This window comes from Oncorhynchus nerka, linkage group LG11 (assembly GCF_034236695.1).
Source record: "Oncorhynchus nerka isolate Pitt River linkage group LG11, Oner_Uvic_2.0, whole genome shotgun sequence".
Classification (NCBI taxonomy): Eukaryota; Metazoa; Chordata; class Actinopteri; order Salmoniformes; family Salmonidae; genus Oncorhynchus; species Oncorhynchus nerka.
In genome coordinates, this window is record NC_088406.1 from 36543600 (window position 1) to 36568375 (window position 24776).

General features: G+C 42.6%; 1 protein-coding gene across 2 annotated transcripts in view; it reads left to right on the forward strand.

The window, feature by feature from the left end:
• The window catches only part of LOC115136798 (LIM domain kinase 1-like), a 77251-nt gene that overhangs the window by 2734 nt on the left and 49741 nt on the right, over positions 1-24776 (forward strand). Inside the window, exon 2 of one of the 2 annotated variants that reach the window (XM_029672599.2) lies at positions 8682-8781. In XM_029672599.2, coding sequence (XP_029528459.1) covers positions 8682-8781 — 100 coding nt within the window. Of the gene's footprint in view, positions 1-8681; positions 8782-24280; positions 24479-24776 lie in introns of those variants that run through there. The other variant, XM_029672600.2, reaches the window with a different exon arrangement.

The window sequence follows — 24776 nt, forward strand, 5'->3', positions numbered from 1 at the left end:
AATAGTTTTGATATATTCTCTATTATTCTACAGAAAATAGTTAAAATAAAGAAAAACCCTTGAATGAGGTGGTGTGTCCAAACTTTTGACTGGTACTGTATACATTTTTTTATAACTGTATATAAAACAATCAAGGTGAGGGCGTTGGAAATGCTTTGGTTGGTTGATCTGTTTTTGTGGCTGGCACTGTGTGCTCTTTTTAAAGGATGTGTCCCAATCGCTCAAAGGCCCTAGGATCCAGGGGGACAAGGGTGGTCTGCCAGTCACTGGGATGACAACCTAACTTGGGATGGGGGTAGGTTTTAGAGGGTGGAATAGCGGAGAACAATTGGAGGTTTAGGTTTAGCAGTGCAAATATCATGGTACAGCTATATGGACACTAAATCATTATGGTACTTTCTAATGGTAAGTTTACAAGCATATATTATGATAAATAGAATTGAAACTTGTATCGCATTATGGTAAATGGTGAAATAAGTATAGCCAGTTTATAATTGTAATGGCTTAGCAGATAAGAAAAGAGAAGGAATATAATACCTATTGTTTACAGGAAACTCATTCAAAAATGTTAGATGGGGGGGGGTATACTTCTCCCATGGTTAAAGAAACTCAAAAGGGGTGATGGTATTAATAAACAATCATTTCAATTCGAATGTGCAAATTGTTCAAGCGGATCCGCAAGACAGATGATTGTAATTATGTTATTGGACCATAAACAGATTTGACTCTTTAATCTATACGGTCCAAATAATTTTTAAAAAAAATTTTACCTTTATTTAACCAGGCAAGTCAGTTAAGAACAAATTCTTATTTTCAATGACGGCCTAGGAACAGTGGGTTAACTGCCTGTTCAGGGGCAGAACGACAGATTTGTACCTTGTCAGCTCGGGGGTTTGAACTCGCAACCTTCCGGTTACTAGTCCAACGCTCTAACCACTAGGCTACGCTGCCACCCCATAATGATGATCCACACTTCTTTGAAAATGTATATAATAATTGATCAAGCAGTACAAGACTCTATTATTATGGTGGGGGATTATAATACGGTTTGAAATACCTCAATGGAACGTAAAGGAAATTACTCTACAAACTAGCACCCTTGTGCACTTAAGGAAATCACGAATATCATGGATATATTGGAACTAGTGAATATATGGGGGCTTAAATATCCTGACCTAGTGAGTTATACAAGACGGAGGCTCAATCAAGCTAGTCGTCTTGACTATTTTCTAATGTCATTCTCGCTGGCACCAAAAGTAAAACAATACATTTAAAAAAGTGTTGATAGGGGACAGGTAGGTCTTCCTCATGTAGCTCATCTCCTTGTCTCTTGCAAAAGTTATACAGAACTGTCACTGCAATAATGATTGTCAGGGTCGCGTCCATCTTTGTGCAGAACCCCTCCTGTAGGCACGGGAATATTTTTTTCCCACACTCCAAAAAGTCTATCCTCTTGTCAGGATGAGAGGTGTTGTATTTCCTCTTGTCTGGTGTCTGGGCGTTTTAAAAGGGATGTCATAAGGTGCCCACGACAAGCATATCCATTGTCACCTAGTAGGTGGCCTTCAAATGCCCCCCCCCTTCCAGCATTGCACACAGACGACTATTGTCAAAGATTCTGCTGTCATGGGTGGATCCTGGCCATCTAGCTACGATGTTGGTGAGCTGACATTTGTCATCACGTTGATGGAGCAGTAACCTTTCCGATTACGGAATAGTTCTCCATTCTTGCCACCAGGGTTGGGAATAGGAATGTGTCCAGTCTATTGCCCCTAGTACACCTGGGAATCTAGCTCTCCTGTAAAATCCAACTGCTGATTCCTCTTTAGGATTGAACCTTATGTACAGATTATTCAGACCAGCAATAACACTGGACGCGGACTACAATCCTGCAGACGGTTGACTTGTGGAGTCCAAAAAGATCCCCATCCACCATCTGGAAAAATCCAGTTGCAACGAACCGTAGGGCCACTAAGAGCTGAAGTAGTGGGTACAGCCGCGCTGCTATCACTCCCATGCTTAATGGTTGGTGCAACCTTTCTTTCCAGTTGCATTACAGAGTCCTTGGAGATGTGGTATCTCCTTGAAAACTCATCATTATCATAAAACTCAACAGGATTCAACCTGTCTCTAATTACTCTCTGAGGAACTCTGTCGTTTTGGTCTTTCCACAGTAGATATGCTGTTATTTTATCAGGTAAACCACCTGGCAATGCTGTACAGAGCTCAATTTGTCCTCTGAAATTGCGTCACACCCTCCGTGTCGAGCCTCCGACCACATTTTCTAATCAAGCGTAAATTGGCTTTAAGTCTAGGCCTCCGCAATGGATTAGTTCACTGATATGGGCACAAACATATACAGTACCAGTCAAAGGTTTTCTTTATTTGTACTATTTTCTACATTGTAAAATAATAGTGAAGACATCAAAACTATGAAATATCAAATGGAATCATGTAGTATCCAAATAAGTGTTAAACAAATCAAAATTAGTAGCAACCTTTTCCCTTGATGACAGCTTTGCACACTCTTGGCATACTATCAACTAGCTTCTGCTGCAATGCTTTTACAACAGCCCTGAGGGAGTTCCCATATATACTGAGCACTTGTTGGCTGCTTTTCCTTCACTCTGCGGTCCAACTCATCCCAAACCATCTCATTTGGGTTGAGGTAGGGTGATTGTGGAGGCCATGCCACCTGATGCAGCACTCCATCACTCTCCTTCTTGTTCAAATATCCCTTACACAGCCTCTAGGTGTGTTGGGTCATTGTCCTGTTGAAAAACAAATGATAGTCCCACTAAGCACAAACCAGATGGGATGGCATATTGCCGCAGAATGCTGTGGTATCCATGCTGGTTAAGTGTGCCTTGAATTCTAAATAAATCACTGACAGTGTAACCAGCAAAGCACCCCCACACCATCACACCTCCTCCTCCAAACTTCACGGTGGGAACTACACATACGGAGATCAACTGTTCACCTATTCTGCATCTCACAAAGACACAGCGGTTGGAAACAAAAATAAAACATTTAGACTCATCAGACCAAAGTACAGATTTCTACTGGTCCATTGCTTGTGTTTCTTGGCCCAAGCAAGTGTCCTTTTGTAGTGATTTCTTTGCAGCAATTTGACCTTGAAGGCCTGATTCACACAGTCTCCTCTGAACAGTTGATATTGAGATGTGTCTGTTACTTGAACTCTGTGAAGCATTTATTTGGGCTGCAATTTCTGAGGCTGGTAACTCTAATGTACATATCCTCTGCAGCATAGGTAACTCTGGGACTTCCTTTCCTGTGGGGATGGTTTTTGTGACTGCACTTGAAGAAATGTTCAAACGTTTTCCGTATTGACAGACCTTCATTTCTTAAAGTAATGATGGACTGTCGTTTCTCATTGTTTATTTGAGCTGTTCTTGCCATAATATGGACTTGGTCTTTTACCAAATAGGGCTATCTTCTGTATACCACCCCTACCTTGTCACAACACAACAGATTGGCTCAAACACATTAATAATATATATATTTATATGTAAATAAATAATAATAATATATATTTGACTAAAACAATCTTGGTTGACCAACAGCCTAACATCCAAATAATTAACCAGTCGACTTATTGGGGTCAGCCCTAATTTGTGTGTATACAGTGCATTCAGAACCCTTGACTTTTTCAGCATTTATTCCACAACCTTATTCTAAAATTGATGTATTTATTTCTTCCCCTCATCAGTCTACACACAATTCCTCATAATGACAAAGTGAAAACAGGTTTTTCAAATGTTTTGCAAATGTATTAAAAATTAAAAACACATTATTTACATAAGTATTCAGACCCTTTGCTATGAGACTCGAAATTGAGCTCCGGTGCATCCTGTTTACATTGATCATCCTTGAGATGTTTCTCCAACTTTATTTCAATCCACCTGGGGTAAATTCAATTGATTGGACATGATTTGAAAAGGCACACACCTGTCTATATAAGGTCCCACAGTTGACAGTGCATGTCAGAGCAAAAACCAAGCCATGAGGTTGAAGGAATTGTCCGTAGAGCTCAGAGACAGGATTGTGTCGAGACACAGATCTGAGGAAGGGTACCAAAACATTTCTGCAGCATTCTTAAACGGAATAAATTTGGAACCACCAAGACTCTTCCTGGAGCTGGCCGCCCGGCCAAATAGAGGGAGAAGGGCCTTGGTCAGAGAGGTGACCAAGAATCTGATGGCCACTCTGAGAGAGCTCCAGAGTTTCTCTGTGGAGTTGGGAGAACCTTCCAGAAGGACAGCCATCTCTGCAGCACTCCACCAATCAGGCCTTTATGGTAGAGTGGCCAGACGGAAGCCACTCCTCAGTAAAATGCACATGACAGCCCGCTTGGAGTTTGTCAAAAGGCACTTAAAAGACTCTCACACCATGAGAAACAAGATTCTCTGGTCTGATGAAACCAAGATTGAACTCTTTGGCCTGTATGCCAAGCATCACGCCTGGCGGAAACTTGGCACCATCCCTACTGTGAAGCATGGTGGTGGCAGCAAAATGCTGTGGGGATGTTTTTCAGCAGCAGGCACTGAGATACTGGCCAGGATCGAGGGACAGATAAACAGAGCAAAGTACAGATCCTTGATGAAATCCCGCTCCAGAGCATTCATTACCTCAGACCAGGGCGAAGTCTCACCTTCCAACAGGACAACGACCCTAAGCACACAGCCAAGACAGTGCAGGAGTGGCTTCGAGACAAGCCTCTGAATGTCCTTGAGTGGCCCAGCCAGAGCCCGGACTTGAACATGATCGAACATCTCTGGAGAGACCTGTAAATCGCTGGGCAGCGACACTTCCCGTCCACCCTGACAGAGCTTGAAAGGATCTGCAGAGAAGAATGGAGAAACTCCCCAAATACAGGTGGGCCAAGCTTGTACCGTTGTACTCAAGAAGACTCAAGGCTGTAATCGCTGCCAAAGGTGCTTCAACAAAGTACTGAGTAAAGGGTCTGAATACTGAAGTAAATATGATGTTTCAGCCACCCATCATAGACTTTTCTTTTCTCTCTGCTACCGCACGGAAAGCAGTACCGATGCACCAAGTCTGGAACCAACAGGATAGTGAACAGCTTCTACCCCTAAGACATAAGACTGCTAGTCATCACATACGCTGCTGCTACTGTTTATTATCTATCCTGTTGACTAGTCACTTTATTCCTAGTCATATGTACATATCTAACTCAATTACCTCGTTACCCCTGCTCATCGACTCAGTACTGGTACCCCGTGTATAGAACCAGGTTATCTTTACTCATTGTGTATTTATTATTACTTTTATTATTATGTGTTATTACTTATCTCTTATTTCTCAATGATCTTTCTCTCTGCATTGTTGGAATGGACCTGTAAATAAGAATTTCACTCTTAGTCTACACCTGTTGTTTACAAAGCATGTGACAAATGAAATGACCCCAAAGATGCTAACCTCTCACCATTACCATTAACAGTAACAGGGGTAATATCTTGGGGTTAAACAAAATCTCTTTCTCTGAGCAATTATATTAGTATAAAATAATACAATTTCCTGAGTTATTTTTGTTTTTTACAATATAGCTTATACAGTCACAATTGCTGATTTTTATCAATGATGTCAATAATTTTGGAACCGACTATCTTGGGTCTGCGTCCCAAATGGCACCCTATTCCATTTATAGAGCACTCGTTTTGTCCATGGCCCATAGCGCTCTGGTCAAAGTTTCCCAACCCAGCACAATAGTGACTGTCCAGGGTTACAATAAAAATGTGTACTGTTGGGTGTTCTCGAGGACCAGGTTTAGGTAACACTGATATAGGGAGTAGTGCACTTTTGACCACAGCCCTATGGGTCTATGCACTATATACTATAAATAATAGGGTGCTATTTGTGATGAAGCCATTGACTTGATAAGGGCTGCCAAGACCTCTGAAATAAGGTTGAATGGACTCACTGAACCCTAAAAGTCAGTGACAAGTGACATTGACAAATGTAAAACAAGGAAACCGATTTATAAAGATCCAAGCACTTTGTTGCAGCTTTCTGGCTCTTGCTCGCTGTTCTCTTGGTCAAAACTCTCTCTCTCTCTCTCTCTCTCTCTCACTCTCACTCTCACTCTGTCAATCTTTCTCTCTCACTCTGTTGCTCGCTTGCTTCCTCACTCTCTTTCTCTCTCTCAGACGAAACTTTCTTTTGCTCACATATGAAACAGAATCGTATATTGTGGTTCATCTAATTCATCCTATACAAATTAATGGTATTTATTTTTCTGACACCATGTTCCTGTTTGCATACCACCCTTCTCCCATTCTGGATTTACATGGGGATAACACATGCTCTTGTGATCCTTCTCAACACACACACACACACACACACACACACACCTAAATCCTCCTACAAGCAAAAGCAGTGTAGAATAGATGAATGTGGTTCTGTGTTAATGCACCGCTCCAAAGCTCTACTTCTAAGAACTAAAGTAAAAGACAAAAAGCCACATTTGCATGCCCCGAAAATATCCCACACTTCTAATACTCAGTTGAACTAAGAATAGGTCAATTTCTCTCCATTTTGAAATTGGGGAGGTTGTATGCGTTTGAGCTAATGAGTGTCAGTTGATGAATTTGTATTTGCTGTCTAACTGATGCTATGGTTTTAGTTTGTATAGAAACTATTTGTGTCATTTGGGGTCAACACTGATCTTACATTATTTCAATCCTACAGTATCAGAGTACTTTTCAGACTTACATAATTGTCTACTGAAACAGAGATATCAACCCTTGATCAATAATCAATTGACATCCTCTACCACCAGTAGTGATAAGAGATTTGATGGGTGGCTGTCTGATACATCAATTTGCTCTTACTGGATTTCTGGAGCTAAGCTGATCAGTTAGTTAACCACTTTTAAAGAGGGAGGTGGGAATTATCACATATCTCATGTAATAACACTGGTGGTGGTGGTGATGTATCATGAAGTATATGAGCCATGCAAATGGTGAAGCTAATGTACAGTTGATGTCGGAAGTTTGCATACACCTTGGCCAAATACATTTAAACTCGGTTTTTCACGATTCCTGATATTTAATCCTAGTAAAAACTCCCTGTCTTAGGTCAGTTAGGATCACCACTTTATTTTAAAAATGTGAAATTTCAGAATAATAGTAGAGTGATTTATTTCAGCTTTTATTTATTTAATCACATTCCCAGTGGGTCAGAAGTTTACATACATTCAATTAGTATTTGGTAGCATTGCCTTTAAATTGTTTAACTTGGTTCAAACGTTTCGGGTAGCATTCCACAAGCTCCCACAAGAAGTTGGGTAAATTTTGGCCCATTCCTCCTGACAGAGCTGGTGTAACTGAGTCAGGTTTGTAGGTCTCCTTGATCACACACACTTTTTCAGTTCTGCCCACAAATGTTCTATGGGATTGAGGTCAGGGCTTTGTGATGGCCACTCCAATACCTTGACTTTGTTGTCCTTAAGCCATTTTGCCACAACTTTGGAAGTATGCTTGTGGTCATTGTCCATTTGGAGGACCCATTTGCGACCAAGCTTTAACTTCCTGACTGATGTCTTGAGATGTTGCTTCAATATATCCACATAATCTTCCATCCTCATGATGCCATCTATTTTGTGAATTGCACCAGTCCCTCCTGCAGCAAAGCACTCCCACAACATGATGCTGCCACCCCCGTGCTTCACGGTTGGGATGGTGTTCTTCGGCTTGCAAGCCTCTCCCTTTGTCCTCCAAACATAACGATGGTTATTATGGCCAAACAGTTCAATTTTTGTTTCATCAGACCAGAGGACATTTTTCCAAAGGTATGATCTTTGATCCCATGTGCAGACCATAGTCTGGCTTTTTTATGGCAGTTTTGGAGCAGTGGCTTCTTCCTTGCTGAGCGGCCTTTCAGGTTATGTCGACATAGGACTCGTTTTACTGTGGATATAGATACTTTTGTACCTCTTTCACAACTTCCTTTGCTATTGTTCTGGGATTGATTTGCACTTTTCGCACCAAAGTACGTTCATCTCTAGGAGACAGAAGGTTTCTCCTTCCCGAGCGGTATGACGGCTGCGTAGTCCCATGGTGTTTATACTTGCATACTATTGTTTGTACAGATGAATGTGGTACCTTCAGGCGTTTTGAAATTGCTCCCAAGGATGAACCAGACTGAGGTCTTTGCTGATTTATTTTGATTTTCCCATGATGTCAAGCAAAGAGACACTGAGTTTGAAGGTAGGCCTCGGAATACATCCACAGGTACACCTCCAATTGATTCCAATGATGTCAATTAGCCTATCAGAAGCTTCTAAAGTCATGACATTTTCTGGAATTTTCCAAGCTGTTTAAAGGCACAGTCAACTTAGTGTATGTACATTTCTGACCCACTGGAATTGTGATACAGTGAATTATAAGTGAAATATCTGTTTGTAAACAATTGTTGGAAAAATGACTTGTGTCATGGATAAGAGCATCTGCTAAATGACTTAAATGTAAATGTAAATGCAAAGTAATGTCCTAACAGATTTGCCAAAACTATAGTTTGTTGACAAGAAATTTGTGGAGTGGTTGAAAAACTAGTTTTAATATCTCCAACCTAAGTGTTTGTAAACTTCCGACTTCAACTGTATGTGTCATCCTTTGATCTGTCCACTAACTGTATTGCAGCTGGCAGAAGCTTGCCCGTGTGTGCGGGATGCAGACAGCGGATCTATGATGAACAGTACCTCCAGGCACTCAACACTGACTGGCACAGAGTTTGCTTCAGGTGAGTGCTGCTTAAATAGTGTCCTCTCACTGATCAGTCAGTCTATTCTCCTGCCAATCTTCTAACAGACAACTGATATCCATACTGCTTGTTTTATTCATAATGACCAGTTTTGGATTTGTCTTTGACAGACATGTCAAAGATCTCTGTTTTTTCAGGTGGCATTATTGCTCTACATACATCCTTCTTAACTTGCTCCATTAGTAGGTAATGGGCATGATGCACTGCAATGGCACTTTCCAGCATTCCAGTACTAACCAAACACACACTCCTGATTCCTCCTCGGATATTTATCTAAACTTGACTGATTAACGGTGGATTACAGTTAACCACACCTGTTTGATGTCTCTCATTGGGGGCATGCTTGGAATGCTTATTGATCCAATCACAATATTGAACAAAGTCAGAACATGTGTCTTACCTGGAGACGGATGTTATGACTAATATGTTCTGGCCTATGAGTCCAGTCTCTCCATATGGTCCTATTTTAAATGAAACAACTTTATAAAGCGTTCACCAATCATTTAAAGGCTGTTTATAACATGACGTTTGTTTCTCAATCAATCAAATAAATGTATTGCCTTTTTTACATCATCATAAAGTGCTTTAAAGATACCCAACCTAAAACCCCAAAGAACAAGCAATGCAGAGGCAGAAGCACAGTTAATAGGAAAAACTCATTCGATGGCAGGAACCTAGGAAGAAACCTAGAGAGGACCAGGCTCCAAGAGGTGGACAGTTCTCTTCTGGCTGTAGCGGGTTGATATTTAAGAGTACATATTTTAAGACGTTCAAAGATTCAAAGATGACCAGCAGGAGCAGATAATAACCATGGTGGTTATAGACAAAGGAGGTGCAGTCAAAATAGCAGCACATGATCAGCAGCATTTCTCAATGATTTCTGAAGTAAACTCAGCAAAAAAAATATTTGTATGAACATAACAAGATGTAGGGGGCATCATTCGGAATTTCGGATGAAAAGCGTGCCCAAATTAAACTGCCTGCTACTCAGGCCCAGGAGCTAGGATATGCATATAATTAGTATATTTGGATTGAAAACACTCTAAAGTTTCTAAAACTCTTAAAATAATGTCTGAGTATAAAATAACTTATATGGCAGGCGAAAACCTGAGGAAAATCCAACCAGGAAGAACTATTATTTTGAAAGGCTGTTTTTCCATTGAAAGCCTATCCACCATACAAAGACTTAGGACCCAGTTCACGATATCTATGGCTTCCTCTACATGTGGCCAGTGTTTAGGCATTGTTTCAGGCTTTTACTCTGAAAAAATGAGGGAGATACAGCACTTTCAATGAGAGGCCAGTGGATCGGGAACACGCCTTTCTTGTCTCTCCTTTTCTATTGACGAAGCTTTTGTCCGGTTGAAAAATTATTGGTTATTTATGACAAAAAACAACCTGAGGGTTGATTTTAAACATCGTTTGACATGTTTCTGCTAACTTTTATTGTACTTTTTAAACTTTTCGTCTTGATGTTGAGAGCGCGCATTGTGCCTTTTGGATTTCTGAACTAAACGCACCAACAAAACTGAGGTTTTTGGACATAAAGAGGGACATTATCGAACAAAACAAACATTTATTGTCTAACATGGAGACCTGGGAGTGCCACCAGATGAAGATCATCAAAGGTAAGTGATTAATTGTAATGCTATTTCTGACTTTTGTGACACTTCTCCTTGGTTGGAAAATGGCTGTATGGTTTTGTGGCTAGGCGCTGACCTAACATATTCGCATAGTGTGCTTTCGCGGTAATGCCTTTTTGAAATCTGACACAGCGGCTGCATTAAGGAGAAGTTTATCTTTAAATGTATGTTAAACACTTGTATCTTTCATCAATGTTTATGATGAGTATTTCTGTAATTTGATGTGGATCTCTGCATTTTCACCGGATGTTTGTTTGAGACAATGATTACTGTACATAACTCGCCAATTTCAACTGAGGTTTTTGGACATAAAGATTATCGAACAAAACAAACATTTATTGTCTAACATGGAGACCTGGGAGTGCCACCAGATGAAGATCATCAAAGGTTAGTGATTAATTTAATCGCTATTTCTGACTTTTGTGAGCCCTCTCCTTGGCTGGAAAATGGCTGTATGGTTTTCTGTGACAAGGCACTGACCTAACATAATCGCATGGTGTGCTTTCTCCGTAAAGCCTTTTTGAAATTGGACACTGTGGTTGGATTTACAAGACGTTTGTCTTTAAAATGGTGTATAATATTTGAGGAATTGTAATTATGAGATTTCTGTTGTTTTGAATTTTGCACCCTGCAATTTCACTGGCTGTTGTTGAGGTGGGACGCTAGCGTCCAGCGAGGTTAAGTACTGCAGTGCATCTCCTCCTCATGGACTGCACCAGATTTGCCAGTTCTTGCTGTGAGATGTTACCCCACTCTTCCACCAATGCCCCTGCAAGTTCCCGGACATTTCTGAGGGGAATTGCCCTAGCCCTCACCCTCTGATCCAACAGGTCCCAGACGTGCTCAATGGGATTGAGATCCGGGCTCTTTGCTGGCCATGGTAGATCACTGACATTCCTGTCTTGCAGGAAATCACGCACAGAATGAGCAGTATGGCTGGTGGCATTGTCATGCTGGAGGGTCATGTCAGGATGAGCCTGCAGGAAGGGTACCACATGAGGGAGGAGGATGTCTTCCCTGTAACGCATAGCGTTGAGATTGCCTGCAATGACAACCAGCTCAGTCCAATGATGGTGTAACACACCGCCCCAGACCATGACAGACCCTCCACCTCCAAATTGATCCCGCTCCAGAGTACAGGCCTCAGTGTAACGCTCATTCCTTTGACGATAAACGAGAATCCAACATCACCCCTGATGAGACTAAACCGCGACTCATCAGTGAAGAGCACCTTTTGCCAGTCCTGTCTGGTCCAGCGACGGTGGGTTTGTGCCCATAGGTGACGTTGTTGCCGTTGATGTCTGGTAAGGACCTGCCTTACAACAGGCCTACAAGCCCCCAGTCCAGCCTCTCTCAGCTTATTGCGGACAGTCTGAGCACTGATGGATTGTGCGTTCCTGGTGTAACTCGGGCAGTTGTTGTTACCATCCTGTACCTGTCCCGCAGGTGTGTTGTTCGGATGTACCGATCCTGTGCAGGTATTGTTACACATGGTCTGCCACTGCGAGGACGATCAGCTGTCCGTCCTTTCTCCCTGTAGCGCTGTCTTAGGCGTCTCACAGTACGGACATTGCAATTTATTGCCCTGCAGGAACAAACACCAGCGCATAGTCCTGCGATTTGGGAAAGCATGGTGTGCAGGAAAGAGGTTGTGGTCAGTGTAAACCACAATAGGGACCACACCCGACCCCACATATACCTCAAAATGCTGCAACGCCCAGATTAAGGCAAGGGCCTCCTACCCCACTGAATAATTCAACTGATAGCTGTTAAACATTTGGGAGAAATAGCTAACAGGATGTTCAACACCTCCATCTGCTTGAAGCAACACGGCACCTGCACCCACATTACTGGCATCCACATATAGGCTGAAAGGTTGTTCCAATCGTGGGGCAGCAAACACAGGGTCAGAGCTAAGAAGCAGTTTCACATTTTCAAAAGCACTCTGACAGCAGGAAGACCAAATGAAATCAGCCCTCTTCTTCAACAGATCAGTCAGAGGTGCTACAACCGTGGAGAAGTTGCAGCAAAACCCCCGATAATCCTCAACCATACCTAGGAAGCGCTGCAGCTCCTTCTTGGTGGTGGGCGGTGAAACAGGTCGATAGCGGCCACTTTAGCCCGCACCAGGACAACACGACCCTGCCCGACCACTCTGCCGAGGTAGGTCACTGTTGCCTGGGCAAACTCACATTTGGCTATGTTCACAGTGGGACAGGCATCAGCTAAACACTCAGAGTCCGTATCCGCACCAGATGTCACTCCCAAGTGTCACTTTAAACAACCACACCATCTAGATAAACAGCACAGCTTTAAAGGCCAGAGATCACCATATTCATAAGACTCTGAAACGTAGCAGGTGCGTTGCGTAGGCCAAAACTCATGACCGTATAGGAGAAAAGACCTGAAGGAGTAATAAAAACATGATGACAAAGGCACCTGCCAGTAACCCTTCCGCAAATCGAACTTGCTGACACACTGGGCAGAACCAACCTGGTCAACACAATCTTCCATCCTTGAGAGTGGGTAACAGTCAGGTTGTTACACTTAACCTTCCGGTAGTCAGTGCCAAATCTAAGAGAACCATCTGACTTGTTCACCAAGAGACATGGGGAGGCCTAACTGGAGAATGATGGAACAGCGATATCATTAACTAGCATGTACTTAATCATACACTTAATGTACTTTAGCATGTACTTAATTCCAAGGGATGTACAGTGAGGGAAAAAAGTATTTGATCCCCTGCTGATTTTGTACATTTGCCCACTGACAAAGAAATTATCAGTCTATAATTTAATGGTAGGTTTATTTGAACAGTGAGAGACAGAATAGCAACAACAAAAAATCCAGAAAAACGCATGTCAAAAATGTTATAAATTGATTTGCATTTTAATGAGGGAAATAAGTATTCAAAGAGCTCCATTTTGGTCTCGATAAATTGTCACGGCTCAGCTCGCCGGTCAAACAACCTTTTCATCCTCACCTGAAAGGATTCTAGTTTTTCTTAAGCCATTTCACAAGCTGCATACAACCTGTGTCAGAAACCACTAACATATAACACCTATTTGGGGGAGGCTCAACCACCTTCTAATCCTCCTTTAAGGAGTTGTCCTTTAAGGGACCACGCAGAGTATGATCAAAAAACAAGGTCATTAGGACTGAATCCAGTGCTCTCTTGTGATACTTCTTTAAGGGTCCAACACAATCAATAATCAAATGCTCAAATGGCTGGCCTGTAACAGGAATAGGTTGTCGCGGGACTGGCCTTAACATCTGATTAGGCTTCCCAGTCAGCTGACAAACATGGCATGTTTTGATGTAAGCGGAAATGTCTTTCTTTGTGCAAGGGTACAGACAATGTATTCAAACCTATCCCTTGAATCAGGACAATGATTGCTGTATCTGTCTCCAGAGAAAAAGGTAGAACAGACTCCAAAACAAACGATTCAGAGACACCAGTGTCTCGCAGAATCTTTACTGGCACTTGCACATCATTTCCCAATAGTGAAACATAGCCCTCTGTGACAAACGGTGTATAATCAGTACTAAAAGGTTTGGACAATTCTTGAGCTTGCGCAACTGAATTAACATGAGGAACAGGCCCAGCTAACGCAACAGGTTTTAAATTTGTTCTGGCCAATCTGCTGACCGTTTTACCAAAGGACAGGACATTCGTTCTTCCAGTGGCCTTTACCTTGACAATAATTACAGATTTTACTTACATCATTCTGTCCACATGAACCACGTTCGGATCTAGATTGATATGTCATTACCAGAACCAAAGGAATTTGCTGACCGAAATCCACTTGAACTGTTCCTTTGCCCCCATCTCGCATACGGAATGCTCCAAAACTGCTTTTGTGGGTAGGTACGTACTCATCTGCCAAAACAGCAGCTTCAGATGCACTAATTTATATAGGTAGCAAGACGATCAGGGACAGATTCTTTCAATTGTTCAAGGACAACCAGGTTGCACAAATCTTCCAAACAAGTGACAATGAATTGAGTTAACAAATCCCGTGAGAAACAGTCCCATGTTGAGTTTTCACCTTTCTTCAACATTCTGAAATGCTGTCAATACACTTCAGGGACCAACTCGTAAGCATGCAGGACAGCAGTTTTTAACCTTTTAGGTAATCTTCACCTTCTGTAGCGCTAAGAGATGAGTTAGCCTCCTTAGCCTCACTGGTCAAAACACACTGTAGCATCAAAGTACGGTCTGCATCAGGCCAAGCCCGAGAGTCTGCTACACATTCAAATAACATAAAAAATAGATGAGGATCTTTTTCAGTAAATATAGGCAACAACCGGAGATTACCAGCAACATCAAATGGCGGTGAATGACCAAGGGAAGAGCGTCCCATTGGGGAGGTTGAGTAGCCATTCTCAAAAGAAAATTCACCTGAAAGCTTGCCTTCTCTGACTGATGTTGCAACCACAGTTTAGCTTGTTCCGTATCCTGCTTCAACCTTTCCGGATCTTTGTCAGGATTTAGCTACAATAAAAGTAACTCTTTTTCTGCTCAAATGTCAAACCAGCACTAGACACAATTGGTACATCCAATACAGCTGGACTAGGCTCACTCAATTCTGCCTTCAAAATACCAGCTGAAAGCAAAACAGCTGACAGAATCGACTTCACTGTATCCTTGAGACATTTGTCACTAATCTCAACAAAATACTCACTCAACTTCAAAAGCTGTTCCTTGTAAACTGCATAAGCAACTCTTCAGAAGGAGCATGGACAAAATCCTCAATAGACGCCATAATGCTGCTATCAAATGAACAGATTAGTAGCACAAACTTTGAACTGCCTTAATGAGCACATCGACTACAGAACAAGTACATAGCTGATTTAACAGTGCAAAAACAGATGAGTATGACTTGAGCTTCCCCAAATCCTATTGTTAAACTTAACCCTAGTCTTCGGTGGCTTTGCGGCGGGTATTGATGCACTAGAACCTGCTGTCACGATGGAACCAGCTCGCTGGTAACTAACCCCGAACCACAGATGTGCTTCCGAGACATCTGCTCTGACCGTTATCACCACACAAAAATAACAAACGATGCACAATGTGCCCCTAGTGGGAACAGGCCGCTATACCTAACAGGGGGAAAGACCATAGCTCTGGGAAATGAGTTAAGTCTGCCTCAAAACTTCTCACTGTCAGACATTGCAAAGACAACTCACCTCCATAATCCGATGACCCAACAGGGAACAGAATAAAGTTCTCTCCACCGATGCACCAAATCAAAACTTGTAATAATTAAACAAACAAGTCATCAAATTGCTACTTAAATAAAAATAATAGTACCATATTTGAAATGCAAGTTAAAGGACAATATATGACTTAGGAATCTAGGGGCAATTAAGATTTTGGCCACTAGATGACAGCAGTGTATGTGCAAAGTTTTAGACAAGATTTTATGAACATTGTATTTCTGTTCAAAATGTTGTATCAAATGTGCCTAATTGGTTTATTAATACATTTATAAGTTTAAGTTCATAACTGTGCAGTCCCCTCAAACAATAGGATGGTATTATTTCATTATAATAGCTACCAACCCGGAAGCCAGCCGCACCAATGTGTCGGAGGAAACACTGTGCACCTGGCAACCTTGGTTAGCGTGCACTGCGCCCGGCCAGCCACAGGAGTCGCTGGTGCACGTTGAGACAAGGATATCCCTACCGGCCAAACCCTCCCTAACCCGGACGACGCTAGGCCAATTGTGTGTCGCCCCACGGACCTCCCGGTCGTGGCCGGTTACGACAGAGCCTGGGCGCGAACCCAGAGTCTCTGGTGGCACAGCTGGCGCTGCAGTACAGCGCCCTTAACCACTGCGCCACCCGGGACTAACCACATTATATATATTTTGAGATATGAAGACTTAATTATAAATTAAATTAAACTGTTCCATGAAAATGTGCATATGAAAATCATGTGCATATGAAAACTGTATAAATGGTACGATAACTTGGCAATCCAAAATGGAAAAGGTTGCCGAACACAGGTTGCCGACCACTGACTATTACCAGCAACTTCAGGAGCATAACTGCAGAATCTGTGAAGGCCAGCAGCAGTGGGGGGAGGAAGGTCAGGAACAGGTTTTTTTCTTCTGGTTGGTCTCTGGCTCCCTCTTTAATCATTTGTGTGTCTTCATTTTTAATCGCAGTGCTTAAAGCATCGGACAAGCTCAGTAGCCTACATATAGTTAATTTTATTCAAACATAGGGTGTGTCTATATATAGAAAAATACACATTTAAAAATGTTGACCAATCGATTGTTTTAATGAACAGACGACTCTCGGTCGACCAAGATTTTCTTTTTGTCGGGGACAGCACTAGTGTGTGCGTGTGTGTTTGTGTGTGCGTGTGTGTGACTCAGAGAGCATACAGATGGGCCGGAGATGAGAGGGAGAGACACATCTGGCTACTCCACAGTGCTGAGTTTCAGTGGGGGGTAAGGGAGGGGGTAGGGTGTGTGTGTGTGTGTATCTTCATAATATGTGTGTTGCGAAGAGGCTAGGACAGAAAAGAGGTCACATTTCTCTCACACTTGGTAAAGCACCGAATGTAATTCACACCTGAGCCCATTATGGATGGAATGTAAGAAATCCTTCAGTCTCTACCGAATGTTATTTTGAGAAGATCTGACTGTCATCGACCTTTTTGGGATATACAAGTCAGATACAAGATTTACCACTACTTCAACTTGTAACCTGACTTGCATTCCTCTTACCTTTCCTGTCTTCCCTTCACTGTCCTATCCGTTCAATACCACCACAACAAAAAAACAGTAACTGCTTGCTTCAGATAGAATAGCTAGGGTTTTTTACCAATTCTATAGCCAATTGTGCTTAGTGTTCTGGTACTTACTATGCGTGCTGTCACACATTCTAATTCTCCCTGTCTGTCTGGAATATGGAGGTAATAGATTTCTGACCCAGATCCTTCTCCTTAGTGAGGAAGGGATTGTCATGGAAAGGAAAAAGGGGGGCTGTTAAGACTGCTTTCCTGATTGGAGATGTCTATGGAAAGCCACCTGCGTCCCCCTTCTCCCCTCAAGCAACACAGCAGGAAAAATAGGTTTTCATAAGAAAATCATGAAAACACACTGTCCCGTCAGCTTGTTGAAATAGAATAGAACTGAATGCTCAGAGAGTGTTTTAATTTTAATACAATTTTGATTTAAAAAAAAATAAATAGAGGAGGAAGAAAAAAGCAAAATGGGGGAAAATAGCTGGAATTGGTTATTTGGAGGCTGTTGGGATTCTCAGGGTTGGAAAAACTCCACGGTCCTCACAGAGCGCCAGCAGAGAGTGTTTGTGTGCCCTGTTCACGGCAGCTACAACAGCAGCTAGCGGCAGCTATAACAGCAGCTTCATGGGAAAATACTATGGCACTCTTATGGAGTGACCCATTCCTATTGGTCAATCCTCCAACTCTCTCAGCATGGGGATGTCCCCAGCAGTCCCAAGGCTCACCATGAGAAACCAGAGACCACAAAGCACCCTGGGAGGAGGGCAGCTAAAGCATTCCCCAAACACTGCCAGTAAAGGAGCCTACTGTTCAGAACTATGCTTTATTGACTTTTCATTTATGTTATTAAAACCGGTAAGGAGATTTCGCTGTTGACCCCACTCCCAGAACTCAGAGAGAGGCGTTTTATGTTACAATCGATAATAGAGTCCAGTTTACAAGATTCCTCCTAGTAGTGTACTTGGTCTGTTAGGTCGCCATTCATGGCATTGACTGAAGCTTCAGTTCTCCCTCGTGAATTGGATCTCTACTATTTGACTCATTGGATACCCCTCAGTGGAAGGACTTTAAGGTAAATTGGCTCTTGGGTGAATTGGATTTCTTTGTTGAATGGAGTTGAATGTAATGTAGATGGAGTGAGTTTTGTATTTGGCATTCGACACTTGAGAAGTTGGGAATGCACACCACAGGTATACTGTAAAAAGAAATGACTCTGCAGGAACAACACCATGGTATGGTAACTTGTCTCTTTACATGGGTCAAATTATTTGGCTTTTAACCATCATGCTGTATGTGATTTTCATACACATGATGCTATCATCATTTACCTGTTTTTTAAAATGTTTTCACTATTATTCTACAATGTAGAAAATAGTAAAAATAAAGAAAAACCCTTGAATCAGTAGGTGTGTCCAAACTTTTGACTGGTACTGTATGCACGTGCAGACACACACCCACACACACACTCATGTACACAAACACACACTAACAAACACCTGTACACCCAGACCTCGAGACTGAAAGAAGTACATTTCTCAAGGATGTGCAACACAAAGCCCCCCATAGCCTTTCCACTATGCTGTCTCATGTTGGTAAGGGATTCTTAATAAGGCACATTCCTCTCTCTTTCTCGCTCTCTCTCTGTTTCTCTGTCTCTCTCTTTTTCTCTTTCTGTCTTTCTCTATCTCTTTCTCTCTCTGTGTCTCTCTCTTTCTCTCATCAGGCTACACCCTGACTCATATCTGCAGCAAGGACAACACAGCTAGAAGGACTGTTACAGTGTAACAGAGGACTCATCTTAAAATACCTCTTATTAAGATGGCGCCAGAGGGGAGGCTGCCGTTTTATGGGCTCTTAACTAGTGATGCACCGATATGACATTTTAGGCCGATACCGATATCCAATATTAACATTTTTCTTTGCCAAAAAACCCGATACCAAAACCCGATACCGATAACCGATATTTAAAATTTTAGCGGCCTTTTAAGCATTCTAGTTAAATTCGTTAACACACACACAGACGCAGTGGTCTAAGGCACTGCATCTCAGTGCAAAAGGCGCCACTACAGTTCCTGGTTCGAATCCAGGCTGTCTCACATCCGGCTGTGATTGGGAGTCCCATAGGGCGGCGCACAATTCGCCCAGCGTCGTCCGGGTTTGGCCGTCATTGTAAATAAGAATTTGTTCTTAACTGACTTGCCTAAAGGTTACTCACACACTCACACACACACCACACTAACCAAAAAGTTATTTTGTTGGCATTTACATATGTCGCCATTACCAGTAAAATATAATCAAATCCTATTTCTTTCACATGCGCCGAATACAACCGGTGTAGACCTTACAGTGAAATGCTTACTTACAGGCCCTAACCAACAGGGCAATTTTTATTAACAAATAGGTATTAGGTTCACAATAGATAAGTAAAGAAATACAAAACAACAGTATTAGACAGTGAAAAGTAACAGTAGCAAGGCTATATGCAGTAGCGAGGCTAAATACTGGCACCAGTTAGTCGGGCTAATTGAGGTAGTAGTATGTACATGTAGGTATGGTTAAAGTGACTATACATATATGATAAACAGAGTAGCAGTAGCATAAAAGAGAGTTTGGCGGTGGGACACAATGTGGTGGTGGACACAATGCAGATAGTCCGGGTAGCCAATCTGCGGGGGCACCGGTTAGTCGGGCTAATTGAGGTAGAATGTATAGTTAAAGTGACTAGCAGTGTAAAAGAGGGGTTGGGGGGGGGACACAATGCAAATAGTCTGGGTAGCCATTTGATTACCTCTTCAGGAGTCTTATGGCTTGGGGGTAAAAGCTGTTGAGAAGCCTTTTGGTCCTAGACTTGGCGCTCCGGTACCGCTTGTCATGCGGTAGTAGAGAGAACAGTCTATGACTGGGGTCTTTTACAATTTTTAGGGCCTTCCTCTGACACAGCCTGGTATAGAGGTCCTGGAGGGTAGGCAGCTTAGCCCCAGTGATGTACTGGGCCATACCCACTACCTTCTGTAGTGCCTTGCGATCGGAGGCCGAGCAGTTGCCGTACCAGGCAGTGATGCAACCGGTCAGGATGCTCTCGATGGTGCAGCTGTAGAACCTTTTGAGGATCTGATGACCCATGCCAAATCTTTTTAGAATAGGCTTTGTCGTGCACTCTTCACGACTGTCTTGGTGTGTTTGGACAGTCCAGTTTGTTGGTGATGTGGACACCAAGGAACTTGAAGCTCTCAACCTGCTCCACTACAGCCACGTCAATGAGAATGGAGGTGTGCTCGGTCCTCCCTTTCCTGTAGTCCACAATCATCTCCTTAGTCTTGGTTACGTTGAGGGAGAGTTTGTTATTCTGGCACCACCCGGCCAGGTCTCTGACCTCCTCCCTATAGGCTGTCTCGTTGTTGACGGTGATCAGGCCTACCACTGTTGTGTCGTCTGCAAACTTAATGATGGTGTTGGAGTCGTGCCTGGCCACGCAGTTGTGGGTGAACAGGGAGTACAGGGGGGACTGAGCACGCACCCCTGAGTGTTGAGGATAAGCGTGGCAGATGTGTTGCTACCTACCCTTACCAACTGGGGTCGACACGTCATGAAGTCCAGGATCCAGTTGTAAAGGGAGGTGTTTAAATCCTAGGGTCTTTATCTTAGTCATGAGCTTTGAGGGCACTATGGTGTTGAACACTGAGCTGTAGTCAATGATTAGCATTCTCACGTAGGTGTTCCTTTTGTCCAGGTTGGAAAGGGCAGTGTGGAGATGCAATCTCTATTGCACATCTGTGGATCTGTTTGGGCGGTGTGTAAATTGGAGTGGGTCTAGGGTTTCTGAGATAATGGTGTTCATGTGAGCCATTATCAGCCTTTTTAAGCACTTCATGGCTACGGATGTGAGTGCTACGGGTCTGTAGACATTTCGGCAGGTTGCCTTAGTGTTCTTGGGCACAGGGACTATGGTGGTCTGCTTGAAACATGTTGGTATTACAGACTCAATCAGGGACATGTGGAAAATGTCAGTGAAGACACCTGCCAGTTGGTCAGCACATGCCCGGAGCACACGTTCTGGTAATCGGGGACTCTGAAACAACGGTGAATTGAGCAACATTTATTGTCAACCTATATGTATTGAACACTATTCCCTAGGAAAAACAATACTGCGTGGATGTTTTGGAGTCTGATAACTCTGAGGAGGACGTTGGGAAAAAATATATTGGGTATTGATTAGACTGTTAGCCCATTTCATTGATTCCCAATCCTTAGGTAAAGCTGTACAGTGTAATATGAATGTCAATACACACAATAGGCTGACTGGGGAGGGGATTTCACACAGTCACAGACAGTCCCGCGATAAGAGCTACAACACTAATATTTGCATAAACTCTTCATAGTTGTGTTCTGTGGGTGTCACCATTTCATTGCTTCACATTCCAACCTTGTTTAACATTATCTAGTCTAAATATGGCATGATTCCACCGATTGTAATCTTCGGCATCTCATTCAAAGAGATACTTTTATTATTCACAACACATAACCCGGTCGGGTCGAGCCTCACTAGCCAGATGAAGCTAGCTGTCTACTTATAACATTAGTTTTGGGCAACAGGGTTAAGTAGCTGGATAGCTATTTATTTTCATGAACTGAAGTTCAATTTCAGTAGGCGAGGCAACGATTACCAGCTGCCTATAATTGGGAACCATACAAAACACCAACATAGAAATATTGAGCTAGAACACCCCCTAGTCACGCCCTGACCTACTACACCATAGAGAACCAAGGGCTCTCTATTGGCAGGGCGTGACAATATAGCCTTGCTATTGTAATTTTACTGCTGCTCTTTAATTATTATTATTATTATTTTACATTTTTGGGGGGGTATTTTTCTTAAAATTGCATTGTTGTTTAAGGGCTTGTAAGTAAACATTTCACTGTGAGGTCTACACATTTGATTTGAAAAGTGATGCATTCACTGTATGTAGCCATATACAGTATTTACATTTTGTATTTATTTATTTATTTCACCTTTATTTAACCAGGTAGACCAGTTGAGAACAAGTTCTCATTTACAACTGCTACCTGGCCAAGATAAAGCAAAGCAGTGTGACACAAACAACACAGAGTTACACATAGGGTAAAGAAAACGTACAGTCAATAACACAATAGAAAAATCTATGTACAGTGTGCGCAAATGCAGTAAGATTAGGGAGGTAAGGCAATACATAGGCCATAGTGGCGAAATAATTACAATATTTACAATTACAACAATTTATAACAGCTAGACTCACCTTAAAAGACTTTGACATCTCTGTGAAAGAGACACACTGTAAAAGGTGAAAATAAAAGCTTTACTCATTCAAGCTGAAATGCTTGAAAGCTAACATCACATAGCCTTACTAGCGAAGCATGAGATTACGGTAGCTTTATTGTCTTGAAATCAACTTTGCGCTTTGCTTGCAGCTTCTCAAGGCCATGAAGTGATTAAGGAGAGGGAAAGGAGGGGGAGAGAGAGGAGAGAAGGTTAGAGAGTGTCTTTGAGAGAGGGGGAGAGAGAGAAAACACTTGAAGTTTTCCTCTGTAAGAGAATCGAACCGTGCACTGCGTGATGCTGTTGGACTATAATTCTGTTAAAGAGCCACAGTGAGTCAACACTTCTGCCTGATGCCTGCAGTCTGACAAGTGCCTAGTGACGGGGGGTGCAGTATGCCAGCAGGGGGTTTAGAGACAAGTGTTCTGTCTAGAACGAGGATTAAGGCTGTTTGCTGCATGGCCTTAGATGTCAGTGTGTTATTTCCCATATAACTGATGTAGTATAATTAAGCAATAAGGCCCGAGGGAGTGTGGTATATGGTTCTTAAGCACGACGCAATACAGAGTGCCTCGACAGCCCTTAGCCGTGGTATATTGGCCGTATATCACAAACCCCCGAGGTGCGTTATTACTATTATAAACTGTTTACCAACGTAATTACAGCTGTAAAAATAAGTGTTTTGTCATACATGTTGTATACGATCTGATATGCCACGACTGTCAGCCAATCAGCATTAAGATCTCGAACCACCCAGTTTATAATGGGACTCATGTGACGTGATCTGTTTTAAATCATAACTGATGGATAGCACAGCAGATTAAATTCTTAACTACATAATGATGTATTATATAGTATTGTATACTGTAACTGTAATGTATGGCTCTGTGGCAACTATTTACGTCACTCAATCACTTCATTTTAAATTTGTTAGGCTCTATTGTCTCTCCCTCCTGACCATGCCACTGATGTGAAACTTTTGTGTTTTAAAAGTGGGGACTTTTTGCAGGGGGATCAGTAAGGAACTGAGAAGTGTGACACCTAACCTTGAAACCTGAAGGGAGCAGTGCTAGAACAGTATGCACATCCTGATAGGACTGTTCAGTGTCCTGCCTATAACACTATCTCTCGGGGCAGCGGTAGCTACAAGGTTGCCCACAGAAGCTCTTAACAAAGAGATACCATTTCCTTTGTAAAGATCACCTGAGTTGTTAGGATTCCTATTAGGACACAGACTCCTCATCAAGGATCATCTTAATTGGCTAAAGGAAATGTTATCTCCCTCTAAACCCTCACCTGATTCGCTGAGGGGCTTCTGTCTCTCTCTCCTCCATCCAAAATGGAATACCGGAGTCGCAGGAAAAGGTTGGTAAACTGAAAAGGGAGTGTGTTAGAAGGGTTTTAATCGATTGGAAAATGACATTTCTGCCTGCCTATGGCATCTTTGAGGAATAGGAGATGGAAATGAGTAGAATGAGTTAGGGGGATGGGGGTCCCTTTATTGAGTAGTATTGGCTATCCCACTGTGGTTGAATATGAGGAGCTGGTTGTAGCTAACTGACTGAGAAGCCAGTTGTATTTGACTGAGGGGCCAGCCGTCTGGCAGACAGAGGGATGAAGGGAGGTCAGACAGGAGGAGGGGGGATGGGAAAGGCTATGATGTCACAGGGTCACCACCACTCCCAACGGAAGCTGGGGGAGAGGGGGCAGGGACAGGAAACACGTGACTAAAAAAGAAAGAAAAAAGAGGCCCCAGAATGCAGCTTCAGCAAGAGAGAAATGTATTCATGGTTGTGACAGTGCTGCTGTGGGGTGGTGTGGTTTGTAGTGACAGGTTTCCTCTTTACGCTATAGCCTATCGTGTCAATACGCTGCTGTTAAGATGAGCCTGTTTCCTGACTGTCATAGCAAGGCCTTGTCGCTGAAGGGAGACATGTCACGAAGGGACCAGCGATACAGGAATCGCATTAAGGGCAAGAAGTAAGTCCTTTTGTTGGATGGATGTACATAAAGGCTAGGATGGGAAGTTATATGGTGCAGATTTGTGTGGTCTGTAGTGGACTCATTGGGGTACTTGGTTCCTCTTGGTTGTAGTTTATGAACTATGTTTCTGAATTTCTACATTTTTTAATTGAAACAACTCGCAGTTTAGTCATGAATACCTTTCACTCGACTAGAGTTGGATGTATTTGCTTACTGATGGAGAAGTGATAGCAGATAGCATGTTGTTAGCATTGCAGACCTGACAGAAGGGTGGTTTGGGTGGGTCTGTGAAATA